General features: G+C 44.2%; 1 protein-coding gene across 1 annotated transcript in view; it reads left to right on the plus strand.

The window, feature by feature from the left end:
* The window catches only part of Actn2 (actinin alpha 2), a 69,057-nt gene that overhangs the window by 12,417 nt on the left and 32,316 nt on the right, over positions 1-24,324 (plus strand). The window contains exons 2-6 of the mRNA XM_034510679.2: positions 16,289-16,403; positions 17,735-17,854; positions 18,381-18,467; positions 21,186-21,273; positions 23,183-23,261. Coding sequence (XP_034366570.1) covers positions 16,289-16,403; positions 17,735-17,854; positions 18,381-18,467; positions 21,186-21,273; positions 23,183-23,261 — 489 coding nt within the window. The remainder of the gene's footprint in view (positions 1-16,288; positions 16,404-17,734; positions 17,855-18,380; positions 18,468-21,185; positions 21,274-23,182; positions 23,262-24,324) is intronic.

Raw genomic sequence — 24,324 nt, forward strand, 5'->3', positions numbered from 1 at the left:
CTACAGCTGAACTGTGGTATGTGTACATCCACGCCACATGAAATTATCAGTGCTGACTCCCCAAACTGCAACTGGAGCGTGTGTGTGTGTGTGTGTGTGTGTGTGGAGAGAGAGAGAGAGAGAGAGAGAGAGAGAGAGAGAGAGAGAGAATGAGAATTTAATGCAGAGACTTGGACATGTCAGGTAAGATCTCCACCAACAGAGCTGTGCCTTCAGTCCCCACCCCACCCCCACTTTTTCTGGTAGCATTTTGCTATGTACCCAGGCTATTTTTGAACTCAAAATTCCCTCCATCTCAGCCTCAAGTGTCGGGGTTAAAGACTGGTGCCACCATGCCTGGCTTCTAACTCAGTGAGATACTGCCTTGCTACTATTGTCTGGTGTCAAGGTCCTTGATCAGTAATACAGAACCAGGTGGAGTTGCCTTTCTCAGGGAAGCAAAGTATGGTGTGTTCAAAGCCAAGAGGTAAGGTTAGAGCGGTCCTCGCACAGAGGTCTGTCTTCTGCAGGAACACATTCTGAGGTCAGAGCGCCCCAGAAATTTAGCCTAAAGTGCTGGAAAGTGATAGTACACTTTATCACATTATGTTTAAGTAAATCTCTCCCTTATTTATTTGACTTCTTGTTATGAAAATTTTCAAAAATGTGCAGAAACAGAATAAAATACCTCTCTCTCTCTCTCTCTCTCTCTCTCTCTCTCTCTCTCTCTCTCTCTCTCTCTGGTTTTTCAAGACAGGGTTTCTCTGTGTAGCCCTGGCTGTCCTGGAACTCACTCTGTAGACCAGGCTGGCCTCAAACTCAGAAATCCGCCTGCCTCTGCCTCCCAAGTGCTGGGATTAAAGGCGTGTGCCACCACTGCCCGGCTCTATCTCTCTTATCATGGGGAAGAGCCAAGTTTCACAAATAGGAGCTGTCTGGTTTTAAAAAGGAAGAAAATATTTATGGTTATAAATACTTTGTAGAAAAACAGTTAGATGCTAGGGAATGGGCACTGGTGGCTTACTCAATATTTATTGTTCATTTTATTTTTACTTTGATTTTTTTTTTTTTTTTTTTGCACAGTACTGGGAATTGAACCAAGAGCATCACCCACTGAGCTGTATCCACAGCCCCCCTTTTACATTATATTTTAACACGGCATCTCAATAAATTGTCCAGATTAGTCTGGAGCTCACTCTGCCTCATTTGTCTCAAGCTCACTCTAATCATGGCCTTGAACTCATGATTCTCCTGCCTCAATTTCCCAAATAGATGAAAGAACAGGTGTGTGCCATTCATTCGGTCCTGCTGCTTTCTCCTGGTTTGAAAGTCCTCCCTCCTCCTGAAGATCCTGTATTGCTGCTGGGCCTCCTCTTTGCTCTGTCACTACCCCAAAGTCCTGAATTCTAATTTCTTATGTTTTTGACATGATATTTTATTCATAGGAAAAACCCCAAGGTTCATAAGACCTAACTTTCTGGATAATTTTTGGGACAATATTTTTTATTTTTAAAAATTATTTTGTTTGTATAGCTGTTTTGCCTATATGTACACCTGTGTGCCATGCAGGTGTCTGGTTCCCAAGGAGGCCAGAAGAAGGAGTTGAATCCCATTGAATTGGAGTTGTAGAAAGTTAGAAACTGCTATGTGGATGCTGGGAACTGAACGTGGGTCCTCAACAGGAACAGCCAGTGTTCTTACCAGCTTAGCACCTCTCCTGCTGGTACCAGCTAAACTCTGAAATGAGTGTCCTTATTACTTTTTGGTCATATGCTGTGTGTCTGGTTTCATAAGTGTTTATTCTCATACTTTAGACAATTTGACATTAATCTGTGCTAGGCATGAAAGATGCTTACTTGTACAATTGAAGAGGGAGGCAAGAGAAGACTCTGTGGTTAAGGGCACCTGGTTGTTCTTCCTGAGGACCTGAGTTCAATTCTGAGTACCTACTTTGGGTGGCTTTCAGTCATCTGTAACCCCAGTTCAAGGGGATCAGACGCCGTCTTCTGGACTCCTTAGGCAATTGTACATCTCTCTCTCTCTCTCTCTCTCTCTCTCTCTCTCTCTCTCTCTCTCTCTCTCTTTCTCTCTCTCTCTAAAACACATACATACACACACTAAATCTTTAGATATCTAAATCAACAGCAGAGTCAGACATCTTGCTTTGTTTTTCTAATAGTTCAAGACTTTTCTCAGAATTGCAGGAATTTATTTCTAAGTTTGGATACTTGAAAAATTGCAGACAAATTGGGATAAGTATATTTACTGTGTTCTAAAATCATGTGTAAGGAAGCATTTCCCCTTAATTCCCTAATGAGACACAGGTTGCGTGTCACTGTTTGAACCCTTTAAGGACTTGGTCAGGAAGCAGGAAAAAGCATGTCAGAAATACCTGGTGTGTGACAGTGGCCTCTATTGCTAGAGCTGGCATCTGGTAACTGGATCTGCAGGATTCCAGAGGATTTATCTTCCTCAGGCCTTCATCTGGGCCTGGTGGTACATGCCTGTGGGATCAGGAGCTCAAGGTCATCCTGAACTACTTACTTATCAAGTCCAGTGCCAGCCTGGGCTGCATAAAGACTCTCAAAAGAAAGAAAGAAAAGGTATTCTTAGAAAGCTAAGGTTTCTGGATTGTAACTAGCTTGGGAATATAGAAGACTAGCATAGTAAAATGAATTATCGTAATTACAGATAAACAAGGAAGGGAAAATTGCGAATCTAGGCTAAGGAATTTTATGTTATTTTGAGGTTGGAATTAAAGCTCAGTTGGTAGATTGGTCAATTGTACATGAAGCCCTGGGTTTGATCTTCACCCCTCATGAAACCAAGCAAGATGGCGTATGCTGCAACCCTGCCCCCTGGGAGGAGAAGTGAAAGGTTTAGGGATTGATTTGGTCAAGGCCACCCTCAGCTACACAGTGAATTTAAGGCCAGCCTGGAGATAAGAGACCCTCAAAATTTTAGGGTTTTCCGACTCCATTTTCCCCCATTCTATTTATGGTGCTGATTTTGTTTTGTTTGTTTGTTTGTTTGTTTCGAGACAGGGTTTCTCTGTGTAGCCTTGGCTGTCCTGGAACTCACTCTGTAGACCAGGCTGGCCTCGAACTCAGAAATCCGCCTGCCTCTGCCTCCTAAGTGCTGGGATCAAAGGCGTGTGCCACCACTGCCTGGTGCTATGGTGCTGATTTTGAACAAGCCCAGGGCCTGATATATCCAAGGCAAGTTTTGTACCACCAAGCTACATCCCAACACTCCAAGTTACTTTAAATTATTTTTTAACTTTTAAAATTTATTTTGTATTTGTGTGTATGTGAACTATGTACTATGGAGGTCAGAGGACAACTTGCAGGGGTCGGTTCTCAAGGACTGAGCTCAAGTCAACAGGCTTGGGGTAAACATCTTTACCCACTGAGCCCAGTAACTCCTGGCTCTCCGAGTTAGTCAAAGTGCTTGCATAAGTAATATGTGTTCATCGTTAAATACAAAGGTAAGGAAAAGTTAGAAGGCACACACGTCAGAGAAAAACTGAAAACATTTGTCTCGGTGTCTCAAAGACTGCTGTGAGCAGTGGTGTAGAGGCAAGTGTTTATCTGTTTTATACTGCAATGTGGAATTGTCTGAAATGGCTAAAAACATAAAAACTTCATTCCGCACTTTCATGAGCCTTTCTAGGAAACTTTCTTAAAAATTAAACTACAAAATATTTGATGTGTATGGGTGTTTTGCCTACATATAGGCCTGTGCATCAGGTTGTATACCTGGTGCCTGCGAAGGCCAGAGGAAGCCATCAAGGTCATCTGGAAATAGAGCTACAGACTCTCTGGAGACACCATATGAGTGTTGGGAACTGAACCCAGGTCGCTTGGAAGAGTAGTAGTCAGTGCTCTTAGTCTCCGAGCCATCTTTCCATCCCTCAGGGAACCTTCTTAGTGAAGACATCCCAGCCTGACTACCTGCTGTGGGGCGGAATCAGCAGGATGCTGGAAATGCCCAACTTGCCTGTGTTTTTGCCATATGGTAAGCGTCCCTCCATATGTGAAGAAAGCTGTGTCTGTACCTGCCTGAGGTCTGGGGCAGCAATGCAGACAGTATGGTGTATTCCAGAAAGCTGCTTCCTCCCAAATGAGTGCTTTCATTCCTCTGTGTAGGCAGCCACTTATTTGGGTCCCCCAAAATAGTAACAGTATGGTGAACTTGAATTAAAGAATATTTATTTTGTTGTCTGTGTGGTGCAAGCTGTTTCCCCAGTTTCTGGATGGGCTGAGAGGGGTGGGGGAACATCAGTGTGCTTTTCTTTAAGCTTCACATTCGTCCTCAGGAAGAGACTGAGCAAAGTACAATAAACTGAGCAACAGTTGGGCATGCCCTGCCAGGGAGCTGCCTGTCATGCTCGGTTCCCTGGCTCTTAGGGAACAAGTTATTTTGGGAAGCATGGCTCAGGATTGATCAGATGGAGCCTTAATATGGTTGCTTACCCGTAAGTCCTTGGAGGAATTCTCCACCCATCTCATACCAGAGTGGGGAGGCAGGTGTGACCCCACAGAACACCAAGCTAGTAGCTGAGTTGGGTTCCTGGCCTAGCACAACACTAAAGCTTGTGTGACCCGGCCCCAGTAGCTTTCTTGTGATCCTCAGTGCTAACTCCACACCTTCAGACCCTTAGTCTTTTACAGAGAAAATGCATTAGACTTTCATTGTGAAGATGCTTGGTTTGCTTAGTTTAACATATGTTCCCTAGCCTTAAGATAGTTAGGGGACCAATACACAGTTCTTGTCTTCACTGTTGGACTTGACAGTTAAAAGGAAAGGCTGCCCCAACGTCATCTGTGACTCTTTAGAATAGAGAGTACATGTTGCTGGTGTGTGGCTCAGAGACAGAACACTTTATCTAGGTGTGCCAGGCTCCTGGGTTCTGTCCTTAACACTGAAAAAAAAAAAAATCACAGAGATCACGGAAGAGATGATATATATAAGCTTATGGCTTTTTTTTTCTGTTTACTTATTCATTTATTGTGTGTGTGTGTGTGTGTGTGTGTGTGTGTGTGTGTGTGCGCAAGCAGGCCCACTTATACCAGGGCGTGCATATGGAAGTCAGAGGAGAACTTCCAGGAATCAGTTCTTTCCTTCTACCATGTGGGGCCTGGGGGTCAAAGTCAGGTTGTTAGGCTTGGTGGCCAGCCCCTTTGCCTACTGAGCTATGTCACCAGCCTCTGATTGTTTGTTTGTTTTCTAATTAAAGTTTTGTTTTGAAGCCAAGTGTGACACATGAGCAGGAGGGTGGATCTCTGTGGATCTCTGCGAGTCCAGGGCCAGCAAGGGCTTCATAATGAGATCCTGGCTGATCTTCCAGAGGACCCAAGTTTAATTTCCAATACCCGCATAGTGGCTCACAACCATATCTAACTCTCTCTTCTGACCTCTATGAATGTGGGACACATACAAGATGAACAGACATACAGGCAGGCAAAACACTCATATCCGTAAAATAAAAATAAAAAAATTAAAAAAAATATTTAAAAGTTGTTTTGAGAACTTTAAGGGTGGTTCCTTGAGTGAGCTTGCCTTGTGAGCCAGCCTTAGGACTCTTGGCATTGTCCTCACTAGATAGCTTAACTCCAAGGTGAGGATGACAGGTAGAGATGAACAATACTGGCTGAAAAACAAGACTCAGGAGTGTGAGCAGTGGAGTTCCATGAAGAAATGTTGTGGGGACTTCTCCTGTGCAGGGAGGAAATTAACAGATGGAAATTGCTTAGCCTCATAATAATGCAAGGTCTTTATGAGGCAGAGAGAAATGCTAAGTCAGTCAGCCTAAATCCAGCACTGCGTATGGAGCTCAGTATCAGAGGGAACGTGGGGACACAGACCAGCTTTCATTTATTTCTGACTTCTTGAGACTGGCCTCACTATATAGGATAGAAGGCATTATGTAGCCCAAGCTAGCCTGGAAATCACAGTGTAGTCCAGGCTTGGCCTTGAACTCCTGATTGTCCTGCCTTTGTCCCTTATTTAGGATGTCAGGAATGTACCACCATCCCTAGCTATGTTGCCTTTTAAGGGAAAGTTTGACATGGGAAAAGGACGTAGAAAACCATAATTGAGGACAGTTATCGGTTTTGAGGGACAGAAGAGGTATACTTCAGTGCAAGATCAGCAAGCAGTAGATGCCTTGCTCCTGTGTTAATTGCTGTTTACCTTCATCAAAATCAATCAAGTTTAAATGGGGGGGGGCGGGGAAGTGGATCATTATGTAAGAGCACTTGATGTGCAAGCATGAGGATGCAAGTTCAAATCCCCTGTACCCATGTGAAAGGTGGCTGTGACTGTACACCTGTAACCCCAGCAATATGTGGGGATGGAGATGGGAGGATGGCTGGGGCTTGCTGGCTGTCAGCCTAGCTCCAAGTTTAGTGAAAGACCGTATCTGAAAGGAGTAAAGGAAAGAAAGATGGAGAGGGGCACCCAGCATTCCCCTCTGACAGGCCATCCTCCACACACATTAGCCAGACGTGTATATCCATCTCATATATTTAAAGTTAGGGGTCAAGGGGTAAAGAGCGCATGTTGCTCTTTCAGAGGACCAAGTTCTCAGTTCAGTTCCCAGCATCCATGTTGGTTGGCTCACATCACTTGCCATTCTAACTCCACATGTATATACATCCTCACGCAGACACATACACACAATTAAATAATAAAATAAATATTAAGAAGTATCACACTTTAGACTTGAGCAGTGAGTGTTTAGCTTGTGTCTGCACATCTTTACAAGAAGGACTCTATTCATAAAGACGATTCTTAAATAAAACCATATAAGGGAGAATCCATGTTAAAGATGTCCACTGGCCTTGAGCTAGTGGCAGTCCCTTGTGCAGTCTCTGAAGTTCTTTGATTACAGGTGTGAGTCACCATGGCCAGTTTAGACAAGCAAGTTCTCGTTGTTGGCGGTTTTTTGTGACTGCTGATCACTGATGATCGTACAGCACCTTGGAGCCCTGCTCTCTCCCTGTGGAATTCCACCTTGTCAGCCACTTCCCACCTCTGTGTGCCAAAGCTGTAATTTCTTTCATCTTTCGGGGGGGGGGGTGTTTTATTTATTTGCTTATGTAAATATGTGTTTGTATGGGTTGAGGGTGGGTTGGTGGGGTATGTGCATGTATGTGTGTGTACAGGTCCATTTGTGTGTGTGTGTGTGTGTGTGTGTGTGTGTGTGTGTGTGTGAAGACCGGAGGACAACATCATGTCTTCCCTATAGCTCCCCATCATACTTTTTGAGGCAGCGTCTTTCTGAACCTGAGCTCACCATTTTTATTCTGGCTGTCCACTGAGTCCCCAGAGGTGGGTACCAGGGATCTGAGGTCAGGCCCTTATGCTTTAACCATTGGACCGTCTCCCTACTCCCCTTTTCTGGATGTTTTGAAGATTCCCACCTATCAGAGGGGTCATTCCTCAAACCCTCATTCATCCAGGCTAGATTCAGCTTTGATGAAGAACTTGAGAGGCATCATCTCCTGCTACACAACTTCTTAGCACTGTGTTTCTGAATTTTTGAGAAGCCTGTGGGCTAGACAGAAGGCAGGCTCGTGAGTCTGGCAGTTGAAGCTTCAAGTTCTCAGTTCAGAATTTCTGATTAAGGACAGGTCTGGATAAGACTGTCTTTCTAAGTGCTTGGGGAGCCATGCCTAGCCTACCCACTTGATCACCCATGAGTGGATTCTATTTTTACAGACCCCTTCCAGTGGAGTTGCCTGTTATTTTTGTTCTTGTCCTCCCTCTCTCTCTCTTTCTCTCTCTCTCTCTCAGCTTACATATTCTTCCTTAATGTTTGTGAATTCTGCAGTTAAGCTTTACATACATTTTTTTTTAAATGCAGAACTTGTACAGATACACACTCTTACCATCTTTTAATTCAAACAAGCCAAACAAACAAAAACCAACTTGATTACACCTTGAAAGTTTGCCGAGTAAGATCATGAATTTAGGAACAAATTTTCAGGCATCTTGGTAGCTCTTGCCTGTGATCCCAGCATTGGCAAGCTGACGCAGGAAGACTGCAAATTTGAAGTTAGCCTGGGGTACAGAGTGAAACCTTGTCTCAATGAAAAAACATGGGCTAGTGGTATATCTCAGGTAGAGTGCTTGCACTGGGAGCAGGGGGCCTTGGGTTTCATCCCCAGAACTTCATATCCCAACACTCACTTGGGAAGTGGAGATAAGAGGGTCGGGGGTTTGGTTTAGAGTATCTAGGGAGTTTGAGACCAGCCTGAGACCCTGTCACAAACAAACTCCAAACAAGAAATGGTTGTAGCCTGCCACTATACTCCAGTGAGTGCCTCAACTGATATCAGTGAGTCCTGCTTTTCTGTATTGTTGGTTTCACCAGCATCTCCTGCATGTTTCTGATTGAAGATGGCGCCTTCTAGAAGCCCTTGAGACATTTGTTGGTATTCGTATCTTGAAGACTTTGGGGTCCAGAGGCTTGGAGAGAAGGCAGTCCCGAGTCCTGCCAGCTAGGATGTGCTGGGGGAGAATCTACAGAGATCTTCTCCTTTCCCTTCTGCATCATCTTCACATCATTAAATTTGAGCCATTTGCTATCCTTGAACCTCAGTTAAAGGCAGCCATGTTTGCTAATGAAATTCCAATGTATTCATGGCCAAGGTTGTGGAAGTGGGAACTCTAAAGTGGTATGGACAGGCTCTGCTCCTCTGGGTGACACGAGGAAGGCAGCTCAGGAGGTGTATCTAGGCTATTACAGCCGTGTCCTGATTTAAATGTAGCTTTATTTTTTTAGTTTTCCCTTAGCAATAAGGTTCTTTTTTAAATTATATAGGCAGAGATTCCTCTTATTAGCAATACTGATAAGCTAAATGCTTTTTATCAGGTAAAGATAAGCTTTGTTAACATTGGCCAGAAAATTGGTAAAGGCTATTGCCACCAAGCCTGACAACCTGAGTTTGATTCCCATGATCCACATGGCAGAAAGATAGAACCTAGCATGCATGGACCCTGAGTTCCATCCCCAGCATGACTTAAACCGGACAGGGCAATGTAGTACATACCTGTTGCCCACACATTTGGCTACACGAGACTCTCTTGAAAAACAAAACCCAAAATATAGTAACAATGCTGTCTGTTCTCTAAACAGTGGTGTCAATACTGTTAATAAATCTAGAAAAGATGACGATTTGGCACCTGTCTAGATTCTTGGAGCAGAGGCCTTGTATCCCTGGCCAGCAACATCCCATGAACTGGGTTAAGCGCCAGTGTATTTATCTTTAGACATCAGAGGTGGGCTATTTCCCAGGCTTAGCCAATCTTAAACCACAGTTAGGGGTTGTTTCTCTGAGACACCTTTCCCTACCTAAGCAAGAGTCTAAAGTGGCTTGATTCATATTTATTCATTCATTCCTTCATTCAAACATTTATTCATTCTCTCCTTCCCTCCCTCCTCTCCTTCCTTCTCTTCCCCCTCTTTCTCTCCCTGACTTCCTTTCCTCCTTCTCTTTCTTTTTTAAGACAGGATTTCACTGTAGCTTAGGCCCACCAGGAATTCAATTGGTAGTCAGGGGTGGCTGACCTGTGCTTCCCCACACCACAGTGTCTAACAGGATCTTGGAGATTAAGCAGAGATTTGTGGGCAGAGAAATAACTGCCAACTATATAACTAGATGCCTGCCTGTATAAATTATGAGAACAGCAAGGTTCTGAATACTTTTTTTTTTTTTTTTTTTTTGGTTAGAGTGTGTTCAGATTTAGCCTGCCAGGTAGCATATCCACTCCTGTATTTCTTCTGATAACTGTGTGAACTGTTTCATGATGCCGAGCGTGGCAGTGGCTATACCTATTTTATAGCTGGAAACCGTCATGATGTGAAGGGCAAATAGTTGCACAGTGTCACAGTCAGAAATAGAATGTGCGTTCCCAGTCATGACTTCAGGCTGGATTCGGCTTCCTTCCCATCCTCCCTGATCCTTTTTGGGAAATTTTGGCCATCCCACCTGAAGGTTTCAGGCCAGGGCAAGTGTCAGGGCACGCTTCGAAGACACAGTGTGTGCTTCTTGACACACACACACTACCCCAAGACAGATGAGGATAAGTAACCTCAGGTCATGGCATGCTTTTATGCTTCCTGACCACACCCCTCTGTACCATGCTTTCTTTTCACTGGTGGATTTGAACGCCCTCCCTTCCTCTGACCTTGATTCTATAGAGCCCAGCCCATTGCATTCAGAAAAACCCTAAGGAGTTTCTTTCCATTTTAGAGGACATGTCTGAAATGTGTATTATATGTAGTATAATGTATATATGTAGTGCATAAGTATATATGTAGTATAGTTCTAGTTATTGTTTTCAAAAGCTGGGCAAAGAAATAGAAAATAAATGTATGAGTATGTTACCACAATTTTTTGTGTGGAGAACAGAGAGGGGGTGGTAATGGTTGAATGAAAGATATGGGGCAGACTTTGAACCTTTTTATTCAGAGTGACTGAGCCAGGCCTGGTGGCACAAACCTATAATCCCAACTGATTAGAAGTCTGAGGCAGGAAAATCATATGTTTAAGACTTGCCTGAGAGCTACAGAGTGAGTCTTTCAGTTTGGGTAACTCAGACCCTTAGACCCTATTTTTACTGAGGTAGCTCAGTGGTGGAGCACCTGCCTAGCATGTATGGAGTCCTATGTTCAGTCTCAAGGACCATAGCAAAGTGGGGTGAGGATGGGCATTGAATGAAGCAGATTCTTAATAGGTCTGTGATTAGTTTTGGGGTTCTCCTCTGGGCTCCCATCTCTTAAGATATACATACATGTGGCCAAGGAGAAATGATAAAAATAATTGCACACACACACAAAAGAAAACAAAGCCATTGAGAGATGACTCAGTGGTTAAGAACACTTGGCAATTCTTCAGAAGAACCTGAGTTCAAATCTCAACAACCACATATTAGCTCACAACTGTCTGTCACTCTAGTTCCAGAGGATCTCACACCCTTCTCTGACCTCTGTGGGCACAAGGCATGTGCATGGTACACAGATATACCTGCAGGCAAAAATATTTGTATGCACAAAATAAAACTTTAAAAAAATTAAATCACAGATGCAACTACTCTTGCTTAAAAAGTTCTCATGAAAAGAAATTGTTATGAAACATTTTGTATGAACAAATGCAACATTAATAGGTAGAACTAACTAAAAAATGAAGCCAAGGACCAAACAGCGGTGGAATGGCACATGTTCCTCTCCTCAGTTCAGAGCTAAGTTGTGCTCACATTAAGTCACCACATTGTTCTGTGTTACAATTTCACTGTGGGAAAAGCAGTGGACTTAAGTCCCTTGAGAAAGATGGATGGGCCTTTGCTGCTTTTATATGAACTGTTCTCTCTCACATGTGCCCCTGGAAAACCTCTCAGCTAATCATCAGCTGCCATGCCTTGAAGTCTGAGAAGCATTTTCCCCTTGAGCCTCTGGGTCCAGTTCAGGACTGTGGCAGAAGTAAGGACCACTGTGGTCTGCCTGTTCTGCAGTCTTACCAAATGAAAGCAAGTGACTGACAGGTTACCAGAACAGGGCCAGAATCTTGGCCCAACTCTGTTGCTTCCTGGGCTTGGAGAGCTCCCATCTGAATTCAGGGATGACCACCATTGGAAGGAGAAGCCAGCTTGTGTCAATAGACTCCTCACAAAACACCTGGGGTTGGGGAGTGGTTCTTTGTGTTCTAGAAAGGGATTTACTGTATTTACTCCAGTTGCCTAAGGACCACACCTAGCATCTCTTTGCTGTGACAAAGCACCTGACAGACACTCAAATGCAGGAGCAGGAGGCGGCCAGTCACATGATATGCTCATTCAGGAAGCATAGGGGGATGTTGGCTTTCAGCTTGCCTTTTCTTTTTCCTCTTTCCCCTTTTGTTTTTATTCAGTTTGGGGCTCTAACGCATGGGATGGTGCCCCTCACAGTCAGGGTTATCTTTCTTCCTCCCTGTCCCTCACAGCCATGTCCAGCATCACATCTCCTAGGTGATTCCAAACCCAGTCAAGTTGATTAATCTTCACACCCACAGAGGCAATGTCTGCAACTGTACTTCTCTCTTTTATCTCTGGAACTTCAACCTTAGTTTATTTGGAGCTGGTAGAGACTAGACTCGCTTGTCTTTCCTTTCTGGGGAATAGATGGTTTGGGGCTTCTGTTTGTAGGTGACTCTGAATTCTTCTTTGTTTGTTTGTTTTAATACTATGTGTGTGCACATGCTCATGTGCATGTGTGCGCACCTGTGTGTGTGTGTGTGTGTGTGTGTGTTTGTGTTTGTGTGTGTGCGTGTGTGTGTGTAAGCTAGAGGACAACTTTTAGGACTCAGTTTTCTCCTTCCATCCACGCATACCCACAAGCCATGGTGTATATATGGAGGTCAAAGGACATCTTGCAGGTTCCAGGATCGGCAGGCTTAGCTACTGCTTTCATTCCCTAGACTGTCTGCCCAAACCCTCGTTCCAACATGTTTTTATGCCCACCTCACACCCTTTTTTTTGACTCTGTTCCTTGGTATGTAGCCCACAATGACCTTGTATTTATGATCCTGCCTCAGCCTCACAAGTGACTGGGATTACATTCACATGCCACCGTGCTTAGCTAAGTACCCCTTTCTGAGATATCTAAAACAGTCGGATTTACCACTAGGTGCAGAAGAAAGGGAATATTGAGGTGGAAGAGGGTTTGAGATGGAGGGAAGATGGAGGAGGATCTCGGATTGGCCAGGCAGCTGCAGGGTGGGAAACTTCAGCATCTATTCAGACAGGGCATCTGGCTAAGGAATCCAGTTCCCAGGAGCCTCCTGGAGTAAGGTGGTCTTAGCATGGCTATGTGAGTTCTCCAATGTTCATTTCTCATGGACCTTAGATATATATGTTGCTATATATTACTACATCACTAACTGAGAATACCTACAAGGGAACTGTCAGAAGGTCTCGGAGCTTTGTTGCTGTCTTGTGCATCCTAAGGATCCAAACCAGAAGCCTCTGTGACAGGAAAGGCCTAGAAACAGTGTTTCTACTCTGTGGCAATTAAAACTGTAAATAAAACGACAGTTAAACATTGTAAGAAGCCTTGTAATTCCATTTGAGTATGCAGTATTCAGTAGCCTCTTCCTAGCAATTACCCTGGAGCCGTCTGAGCCCCCTTTCCATGGCCCCCAATCACCCCTTTTGTTGGTGCTTTGGAGAACTCATTAAAGATAGGGGGCTGTACCCTGCTGAACACATTGGCTGCTTAGATTCCACTCCTTCTCTGGACTCACACAACCGAGTAATATATGAGATAGGAAACCTCCACTGATAGGTATGCCCAAGAAAAGACTTATCAGAGTGGTTTTCACAGCATTCCATTGGGGATTAGAAGCCTGTGCTGATGTCATGGGCAGCTTTGGGGCTATCTCCAGAAGTGCTTCTGACACTCTTGACTGTCAAAGGAAGTAAGTGATAAGACACCAAGTACCATAGCTTGCTCTTTTTCAAGTAGAACCTAAATAAAAGAAGCTCTATAAATGTTTACAATGTTAAATTTTCCTCTCAAGATTTGGTATTCTATAAGATCACACACATATGTAATTAATCTTGATGTTAGCAGTTAAATAACAGCACCTGTCAGGTAGTTTTGTTGTTCTGTAATGTTGTTTCTTAAAAATTCTTTAAATTTTTGAAGTGTGTGTGTGTGTGTGTGTGTGTGTGTCTGTCTGTCTGTCTGTCCGTCTGTCCGAGCACGCACACCCACAAGCCATGGTGTATGTATGGAGGTCAAAGGGCATCTTGCAGGAACTGATTTTCTTCTTTTACCATGTGGATCTCAGAAATTTTAAGTCATTAGGCTGGATGGCAAACTCCTTTACTGTTGAGGTATATTGCTGCCCCTGAGTTTTGTTGTTATTGTTTTGGTTTGATTTGATTTTTTTTATTTTGATAGAGTCTCTTGTAGCCCAGGCTGGCCTCAAACTCTCTATATAGCCACGGATGACCTTGAACTCCTTATTCTCCTGTGTCTACCTCTCAAGTGCTGGGGTCAGAACCTAAGTACATATAATTAATATGGATTACTCTTGAGTAATGTCCTTGTAGCCATCTTACCTTTAGACAGCAAGTCTTGAGCATTGCTGGGGACGCTCCGTGGCTGGACCACTCCATGCTGAGTAGTTGAAAGATGCTGGTGCAACCTAGAGGCTACATTTGAGTTTACTTTTCCTTTAATTAGTTTATGTTTCAATAGCTACTTGGAACTAGAGAAGGCCACATTGTTGGGTTCTAGGTCTGCATGGGCTTCCATGTTTATTCCTCGAGCTCAAGCGTGTTTAGAAGTAATTATTCATTTAGACTCTTGGGACAACTTGATGTCTGAAAATCTGAGAAAATGCTTACCCATTTTGCCATTGAATTTATATCAGTTTCACGTAGTTCTCGAACTGAGTGACTGCTGAATTCAAAAGTCCTCTTTAGTACCCGGGAAAATTGTTTTTATGGGCACCATGCTTTTTCTGGCCCTGTTTGGAAGCAGCCTGTTTGGGAGAGGTTGACTTGTCTCCTCATGAATACAGAGCCTCCTCCTGTGTTCCTGCCTGCCCTCCCCACTTATTGTGCTAGGCACTCTGTTCTTAAGACCAGCAGCTGTTGTGACAGGGGACAGTTTGCATTCTTAGCCAGCAGCTGCCCAAAGCATTTCTAATCTGGTTTTGGCAGGAAATAGCACACAAGTGAAAGCCAAATTAAAAGAAGCTTGAAAAATAACAGACTAACTTAGGGCAGCACCAAAGTGCGGTCTGGTTTCCTCTGCAAATTGTATTATTAATTTATTAACATGACAGGGCCCAGAGGCACTCAGGGGTGGGGCCATGTGTGATCAAGTTTAACATCCAGAATCTAGGCACTAGAGACAGAACTTCAAGGTTAAGACCATGTACTACTTTTCAAGGGACCCAAGTTCAGTGTCCACCACTCCCACTGGATGGCTGGCAACCATCTGTAACTCCAGCTCTAGGTGATCTGATGCCTTCTGGGCTCCATAGGCACTTGCATTCTCTGTCTCTGTCTCTGTCTCTGTCTCTGTCTCTGTCTCTCTCCCTCTCCCTCTCCTTCTTTCTCTCTCTGCCTCTCTCTGTCTCTCTGTCTCTCTGTCTCTCTGTCTCTCTCTCTCTCTCTCTCTCTCTCTCTCACGCACACACACACACACACACACACACACAAATAAAATAAATCTTTAGTAAACAGAATCTAATTTAAGTCCTAGAATAGACTCCGAGGAGGTTATTAAATACAGAATCTAACTCAAGGCCTAGAATAGGCCTGGATGAGGTTATTACTATTTTTATTATTTAAATGATATACTACAAATTTGTTTTAATTGATTTAGCCAAGAACTTAAAATTATTGTTCTTTCAAGATAAACTAACTCATTGATAATTAGTAGCTAGGGGTCCCTCCCCTCCTCTGCTCTGAGCTACACACACCCTCTACAGAAAGCTGCTTCAACATCCCTTCAGCGTTACTTATGTATCTATTTGGCAAGCACACTTACTTTTGCTGAATGCAAGGATGAAAAGCATGTTCTTATTTATTCTCTTTCCTTTAAAGTAAGAGTTTTTCAGCAGGCACAGGTCTGGGTGTCAATCGGGAGCCACTTTTCACTGAAGGTAAATGTTCCTCAGGAGATGCTCTTTAATCAGTGCAGAGGATAAATGCATTTGTTGCCAAGCCTGACAACCTTAGTTCTATCCCTGGGACCACATAGAGGAAGGAAAGAACAGACTCTTATAGGTTATCCTATAGGACGCCTATAGGACTTTTATAGGCTGTTTTCTGATTTCTATAAGTGCATCTCTCCCACATGAAAATAAATAAATGTGGGCTGGAGAGATGGCTCAGTGGTTAAGAGTGCGGACTGCTCTTCCAGAGGTCCTGAGTTCAATTCCCAGTACCACATAGTGGCTCACAACCATCTGTAATGGGATCCAATGCCCTCTTCCGGTGTGTCTGAAGACAGCAACAGTGTATTCATATACATAAAATAAATAAATAAATGTTTTAAAAAATAAATGTTATTTAAAAAAAAAAGATTCTTCAAGTTGTAGTTGCAAACAAATTAATTTTGTCCCTAAAGAGATTTTGCAATGTGCTCACCTTTGTGGCCCCAGTTCTTCTCTACGTCTGCTTCCTGTACAAGGCTCAGGTAGCTATGGGCTCTGATAGACCCTTTAGAAGGTTCTAGGTGCTATCCATGAAGAAGGGGTCTGCCAGGCGCCTGGCTTGTGCTTACAGAGTCTGGTTTTCCTTGCAGACTTTCACTGCCTGGTGCAACTCGCACCTGAGGAAAGCCGGTACCCAGATCGAGAACATAGAGGAGGATTTCAGGAATGGCCTCAAGCTCATGCTGCTTCTAGAAGTCATTTCAGGTGGGTGTGCTGGCTCCCGGCTGTGTCTAACGTGTGATTTGCAGGGCACTGTGTGTGAAGATGAACTTACCCTTTGAGCTTGGCTGGCTACAATATGGTAAAAAACCGGGTTCAGTGGTGCATGTCTTTAATCCAGCACTGGGGAGACAGAGGTGGGTATCCGCCTGTGAGGTCCTGGCCAGTCTAGATCTACACAGCAAGTTACAAACAAGGCAGGGCTACACAGTAAGACCTTTGAATCCAAAAACAAGGCCAAGACAAACTTTTCAAAGAACAATCTACCTGTTTGTGTGTTTGTTTGTTTGTTTGTTCCTGTTCTAAAAGAAGAGTGGGTTCTATATAGAATGGACTTCAAATATTTAGGGCTGGATGTGACAGGACTTCTCTATAATTTCAGCCTAAGTCAAAAGGATCACCATGAGTTGAGGCCAGCCTAGGATACATAAGGAATTGCAGGCCAGCCTAGGGTACATGGTATGATCCCATCTTTTAAAACAAAAAACAGCGCTGGTGAAATGGCTCAGTGGTTAAGGGCACTGACTGCTCTTCCAGAGATACTAAGTTCAATTCCCAGTACCACATGGTGGCTCCCAACCATCTGTAATGGGATCCGATGCCCTCTTCTGTCGTGTCTGAAGACAGTGACAGTGTACTCATATACATAAAATAAAAAATAAATAAAAACCAAAAAAAAAACCTAGTAAAACAAAATAGTTTACTGCACATCTCTAAACATACAAGTAAAATGGACACTTGTATGCTACGTGCCATACTGCTTGCTTCATCTTTAGTATGGATTTCAAATAAATGACCTCTAGTCTGGGCCAGTGCATGTGTTTCACAGACTCTGAAACGTGCAGAGATCACTCTGGGCTTGTCAGCTGGTGTAGACTGGGCAGGCTGGGTGACCCTTGAGGAGATATGACTAGAAAGGAGAGTGGCAAGCCTGCTCAGATTCAGAGAGCTTCGTGACCAGATGGATGTCCAAGAAGAGCTCTGGCGACCATTTCAGTGACTTAGGCAAGTCGAGTAGCTAGCCAGCAACTCTGAATGCTCTAGGGCCACTAACTGGCTTCTTTCTTTGTCAGTGTGAAAGATGGCTCATGGCTAGATCCAACACAGGTAGGTCTGCAAGGGGTGTGGTGGCCTTACCTATTCTCTTGGTCACACTGGCCTTGCATGTGTTCCCTCCTTGTGAGTTAGGGAAACCAGAAACATGTCAGAAGCAATAGAGAGATCACCTCCTCTTAAGGAAAGCCTAGACTCTAATATTCAACCTCTTGATTCAGAACCAAGACAGTATCCTGCATCATTCTCTTTTCTTCCTTCAGGGGAAAGGCTGCCCAAACCTGACCGGGGCAAGATGCGGTTCCACAAGATTGCGAATGTCAACAAGGCTTTGGATTACATAGCCAGCAAGGGAGTGAAACTGGTGTCTATTGGGGCTGAAGGTAGGTGAGACGTGGCCTCACCTTGTCTTCTTCAGATGTGTCATTGGAGATTCATATCTGAATGAATCTAGGTTAGGAACTGATTGAGAGGACCGGGTGTGGTACTGAGACAAATTCATCATTCCAGAACCTTTTGAGTTCAGTCTGGGCTACACAGGGAGTTCAAGGCCAGGAGATGGACCAGTTGCATGTTTGCATGTCACTGTGTGTGCGCCCCCCCCCCCCCCCCCCCCCCCCCGCCGTTTAGGGAAAACTGCAAGAGAAGCCAAGGCAGAGAGGAGAATGCCTTCCCTCTGATGGAGTCTCAGAACTCTGAGGTGATCTACATTGACAAAGCATTTGTGAGACTGGTGCTTATCATTGACTCAGAATTCACAGAAACTGGAGCCGTTTGCTTATAAATGCCACACAACCAGATGCTCGGCAATGCGAGTTTAAACAGACGGGTCCTCTCCTATGTATCCTTGCCAGCGAGCTGTGTACGGATTGTATCATCTTTCCATTAGCTTGTTTTTCCCACCCACAGAAATAGTGGATGGCAATGTGAAAATGACCCTGGGTATGATCTGGACCATCATCCTCCGCTTCGCCATTCAGGACATCTCAGTGGAAGGTAAAATTTGTGGATGGGGATCCGGTTGCCTAATTTGGGAATTGAGCTGATAAATTAAAATTTGAGTAGGATATTGTGACATTGAACAGTCACTTGCATGATCAAATGAGAGGCATCTAAATTGAGCTCTCAAAAATTTTATATTTATATGGGAAAAGACCATGGTAGAGCTATTCTATTCTTGGGGTGGAATCACTTTGCAAGATACGAACACATGTTCAGAGCAGACGGTGTTTCTAACATAAGTTTCTTTACTGCATATTGTACCAGGGAGTTCGAAAGCGTGCTAATGCGATAGGCAGAGGGTTTTCTTTCTTCTTTCAATTCTCTATCCTTCTCTCCCTCCCTTCCTTTCTCCCTCCCCAACCCCTTCCTCCCTCCCTATTTCTTCTTCCTTCTCTTTCTCCCTTCACTGGGGACTAAAACAGGCCCTTGCGCATGCTAAACACATGTTTCACCACAGAGTCATTCCCCCAACCCCCTAGGGTAAAGTTCTTTAGGCTTACAGCTAGAACAATTTAGTAACATTAATAATAAAAGTTGGGCGTGGTGATTGACACCTATAAACCTAACACTCAAGAAGCGGGGGCTGGTGAGATGGCTCAGTGGTTAAGAGCACTGACTGCTCTTCCAGAGGTCATGAGTTCAAATCCCAGCAACCACATGTGGCTCACAACCATCCATAATGAGATCTGATGCCCTCATATGGGTGTCTGAAGACAGCTACAGTGTACTTACACAAAATAAATAAATAAATTCTTAAAAAAAAAAAAAAAAAAAAAAAAAAAGAAGCTAAGACAGGAGGATCACAAGTTTGAAAACATCTCAGGTTTTATAGTCAGCCCATCCAGGCCTGTGCAGTTCCTGTTTTACCCCTAAAACATTCTTTACATTCTCTCCAAAAAGGAAGAAAAAAAAAAAAAAAAAACCCAGAGTTTCCTAGTTCAAGCTACAGTGTGAATCAGTCTTCAAAATAGTGTCTACTCTACAAAGTGGGTTTAACTGTTTAGGTATTTAAATTTAGTGGATAGAAACTGACACAATTATGACAAATTACTGTTTTTCAATAAATTGGGAGCCTTCAGGAAGCATCCTTTACTTTCATTAGCATGAAGAGAATGCACTGTAAGAGTCACATTGTGCATGAGTTTTCAGATGCAGACTGTGTGTTCCTCAAACTGGCTGTCATTTCTGAGCCTGAACTGAGGTTTAAATGTCATTATATCTCGGTTTGATGTTTTAGATGACATAAATGGGTTTGGTGTTCTAAAAAGGGAATCACTTAAGTGAATTAGAAAGTTCTCTAAGGGCACATGCTGTGAGTTTCTTGTCACCTTAGTACAGTAAGCAGGGACGTGGCTTGTTAAAAAGATTTATTTGAGTTTTAATTATGTATATGCATGTGCATGTGAGTGCAGATGTTCTTGGAGGCCAGAAGAGGAAGTCAGATTCCCTGGTGCTTGAATTATGAGCAATTATGAGCTGCCTATCGTGGGTTCTGGGAACTGAAACAGATCCTCTTCCTGAGCAGTGTGAGCATTTAGCTACTGAGCCTTCTCTCCAGCCCCAGTGGGTGGGTTTTAATGAGTGCTGGCTAAAACCACCAGAAAGACTAACATCTGAGCCTCTTCCATCCTGGGCAGATGATAAGAAACACCTCACTTCTCCATACTCAGGTCTTACCACTCAGGCTAGGTTAGCTGTTGGTGACCAAGTTAACAGAGGCTGACTAATTGGCTGCCCAGCTTGCCCTTAAACCTATTCTGCACGCTGTGATTTGAGAGATAAATAGGCATGATTCTAATTCTCAGAATGTCGAGTTTGACGTTTGGTAACAGCACTTAATTCAGATTTATTTACAAGAGGTGCTGCTGAGATGACGTAACGGGCAGTCGTAGCCTGACAACCTGAGTTGAGTTTCTGGGGCACACACAATGGGAAAAGAGTATTGACTCCTGAAAATTGTCCTCTGGCCTCTACATGTGCACTGCACACACACACACACACACACACACACACCACACACACACACAAACCTTAACTTTTAAAAAATTTTGAAGAAATAAATATTTAAGAAAAGGATTTAATTTCAGTGATCAAACAGTTGTTAGGCTAAAAGGCGCAGTGATACATTTTATTAAAAGAGGAAAAGAAGGAGAGCAGTGATGAGGGAGGGTGGTGACAGGCAGACTGCACTGGTACATACTGGTAAACATGAATGCTTTGCTTAGAGTTAAGGTTGGCCTAGGGCTGATCTTGCACTCCCTCTGCTCAGTAGGGGATTACAGGAAACCCACCAAATCATCCTTCAGTCAGCATTACAGGGGCTGAACTAAGCCTTAGGGTTTTTTTCCGGCTGGTTGTTTTTTGTTTTTTGATATTTTTGCTGTTATTTGGTTTTCAGTGGCTAGATATTGAGCTTAGGGCCATGGGAGCACTCACCAGGTAGGCGGTCTCCTCCTGAGCTACGTTCTATGGCCCTAATTACTAATCTTGTAATTAGTGATAAGGGAACTTAGAATTTAATTTTTTTTCAGGTGTAGCTATGAGAATGGCATTGTCTGTGTTTCCTCTTAGTGACTCTTCGTATATCCAAAATAAAATAGCCTTTTTAAAAGCACATCTCACTATACACGCGCGCACACACACACACACACACACACACACACACACACACACTCACACACACATACACACCTTTTCTTGCTGTCATTATAGAAACATCTGCCAAAGAAGGCCTGCTGCTGTGGTGTCAGAGGAAGACAGCTCCATACAGAAATGTGAACATCCAGAACTTCCACACCAGGTAAGTGCTAGGGCCCTCAGGCCCTGCCTGTCCCCCAGAGCCCATGAAGGCCAGGAGAACCATGTGGCTTATACCAGTATCTCTCCTGTCCAGTGCCTGGTTTACACAGGAGAAGTGAAGCTGTATTTTCCCGGTGCTCAGGGTCTACCACAGGAGACATTCCTGTAGGGTTTGCAACCATGCGGTCCTGTTTGTAAGGGGAGACTGTATTGTGCCAGGGCCCTTCCTGGCTGGTGGCTCCTTTGACTCCCCACGAAGAGAAGATGACAGGAATGGTAGCCTCTTATCTGGGATGGTGGGACCCCAGCAGCCTCTACAACTACTCTGGGCACTCCAACACCCTGGCCTCTTCCTTCTTAGGCCATCAACTTTAATTGCTAAAACTGAAGACAAATAGGAAAGTCACATTTAAAAAATGGCAGGGAACAGGACAAACAAAACCCAGGCTTGGTGTGAGAGCAGAGTGTGGCTCTGACTGCAGGCTTAGCTCCTAGGGATTTCCTAGCATTGTCGTATGTGAGCAGAGGCTTGGTCACGTTCCATCCTTTGGATGGCGAGTTCCTGTGGGTTTGTGCATAGTGAAAGGAAGGAAGGACAAAATCACAGCACAGCTACAGATCAGGAGGTACTTATGGCTAGTCCATTATTAGGTTAATGGCTGTTGGAGAGGGAGAGTCCATTTTTTTAAGGGTATGGTCCTTGGTATGTCAACCATGCTCAGCAGATGGCCCTATATCCATGAGTATATGGATAACACAAATTAAACTTGACGATTGGGTGGGAGTAGGGGGAGGAGGAGGAGAAGGAAGGAGGAGGAGAAAAAGAAGGGGAGACGATTGGAGTATGATTAAAAGGTACTATATGCTTATATGAAACTCTCAAAGAAATATTTTTTAAAAATTATATTTAAAAATATGTTAGAATATCTCCAGGATGATAGCACCAAGCTAGGCCTTGCAAGCAAGGGAGAAAGGAAGCATTCCCTGCCCCCAAAGAAGCCAGGGAGGGCTGAGGCAGCCAGCCAGGTTGAAAGTCAAGTTCCCATGTTTGCCAACCCTGGTTTCTCTCCTCTTGGTGAGCCCACGCCTTTCTGAGTGGTCATCTGCCATTCCTCAGGGTCATCTTCCATTTCTAACTTTTTAGGGGACACCTCCCATTCCCCACTCATTGGCCCTGCTGTCAGCAGCACGCTCAGAGCTGAGCATCCAAGGGCTCAGTGTCTGTAGTGTCGTCTGTAGTGTCGTCTGTGCCCCCGCTGCTCTCCAAGTCTGCCCACTGACCTTGGCCTTCTGAAAAATAAAAGTAAACTCAGAATAGTGCCCCCAATCTGCAGTCCCAGCATTTAGGAGTCCAAGGCTGGAGAATTGAGAGGCCTAAGCTACACTGAAGGACCCTGTCCCAAAATAATAATAAATAAATCAATTAAAGCAACCCCCCTGAGGAGTAGCTGGGAACTCGTGGTGTCTATAAGTACTCTAAAATCTCTCAGAGGGAACATCTCCCAGACACACCTGGGGCCAGTATCCTTGGGGGGAAAGGGTTACTGGCCAGTATTAGGTAAGGAACAGAATTGGGTAAAGAGGGTGTAGGAAACGCCACAATTGGAAGGGCAGGAATGATGGTAGACTTGTCTCCTTTCCCATTGCTGTCTGTGCCAGCACACAGTGAACAGGGTTAGGGTCCCTGGCAAGGCTGCACCACCTGTTTGAAACAGAAAGGAAGGGGCAGGGACTGGGGGTGTGTATGGGAAAGTGCAAGGCTGGACCACCCAAGGGCATTGGTGTTACTCACTGGGGAGGGACAAGGTCCCTTTGGTGCATGACATCAGATGGGAACAGATTGTGTTTCACCCAGGGGACCCTGAGATCTCTTCATTAACCCACATTTTTTTCTCCTCTGTGTTGTGAAGCTGGAAAGATGGCCTTGGACTCTGTGCCCTCATCCACAGACACCGGCCCGACCTCATTGACTACTCAAAGCTTAACAAGGTCATTCGTTTGGGGGTGGCTTTCAGTGTGCTCCACCCATCACGCTCAGCATGTCACCCCGAGAATGAGCCCATCAGCACTGGCTGGCACGGATGTGGGCTGCCCAGGAGGCTTCACACGTGTTAACGGTTTTACATACTTGGGTTACAAAGATAAACAGTGTCTTGGAATAAGAGAGGTTCAATTGCCCCACCCCTCACCACCACCTTTAATGTAGTATCAGGAGATTGTACATGCTAATGTATCAGAGTTTACTGCTGAGCCATATTGCTACACCTTAAATTCTCTTCACCTCTCTGGAAGATTCTCATCTGTTGAGAATTAACACTTTTCTCACACAAAGGCTCATCACCACTATGTCTGATGGCGGGAACTACTTATTTATCTTACAAAAGAAGCTTTGGAGATTATTATTATTTTTTTTTTTTTGGTAGGGGTGGTTAACCTTAGAAAACAATTCAATGTACAAGGTCTTGGGATGAGGTTGGGGTTGGGTGGAGTGGTGTGGCAACAGGGTCTCTTGTAGCTGAGGCTGGCTTTGAACTCCTGATCAGCCTGCCTCAACATCTTAAGTATCCTTGATTGCAGGAGTGCTCCTCTCCAGATCCCAGTTTTAAAAGTAGTTTTAGGGCTAGAGAGATGGCTCAGCAGTTAAGAGCTGACTGCTCTTCCAGCGGTCCTGAGTTCAATTCCCAGCAAACACATGGTGGCTTACAACCATCTGTAATGGGATCTGATGCCCTCTTCTGGTGTGTCTAAAGACAGAGACAGTGTGCTCACATACATTTGAGGGGGTGGGGGGCGGCAGAGAGGAGAGAGAGAAGAAAAGTACTTTGAGAGCCAAGTGTGATGCCTGGCATTTGGGAGGGTAAGGCAGAAGAGTAGTGAATTTGAGGGCAGCCTGGACTATCCAGCAAGATTCTGTCTCATAAGAAAAACAAGAAGGTTATTTTAAAATTTAGGTTGTAGGACAAAGAGAAATCAGGCCCTCCTCTGAACCTGGCATGCTTCAGAGTAATGACCCAGGAAGCTTTGAGATTGAGAGTATGGGAAACTCTGACAT

Source organism: Arvicanthis niloticus, chromosome 8 (assembly GCF_011762505.2).
Source record: "Arvicanthis niloticus isolate mArvNil1 chromosome 8, mArvNil1.pat.X, whole genome shotgun sequence".
Lineage (NCBI taxonomy): Eukaryota > Metazoa > Chordata > Mammalia > Rodentia > Muridae > Arvicanthis > Arvicanthis niloticus.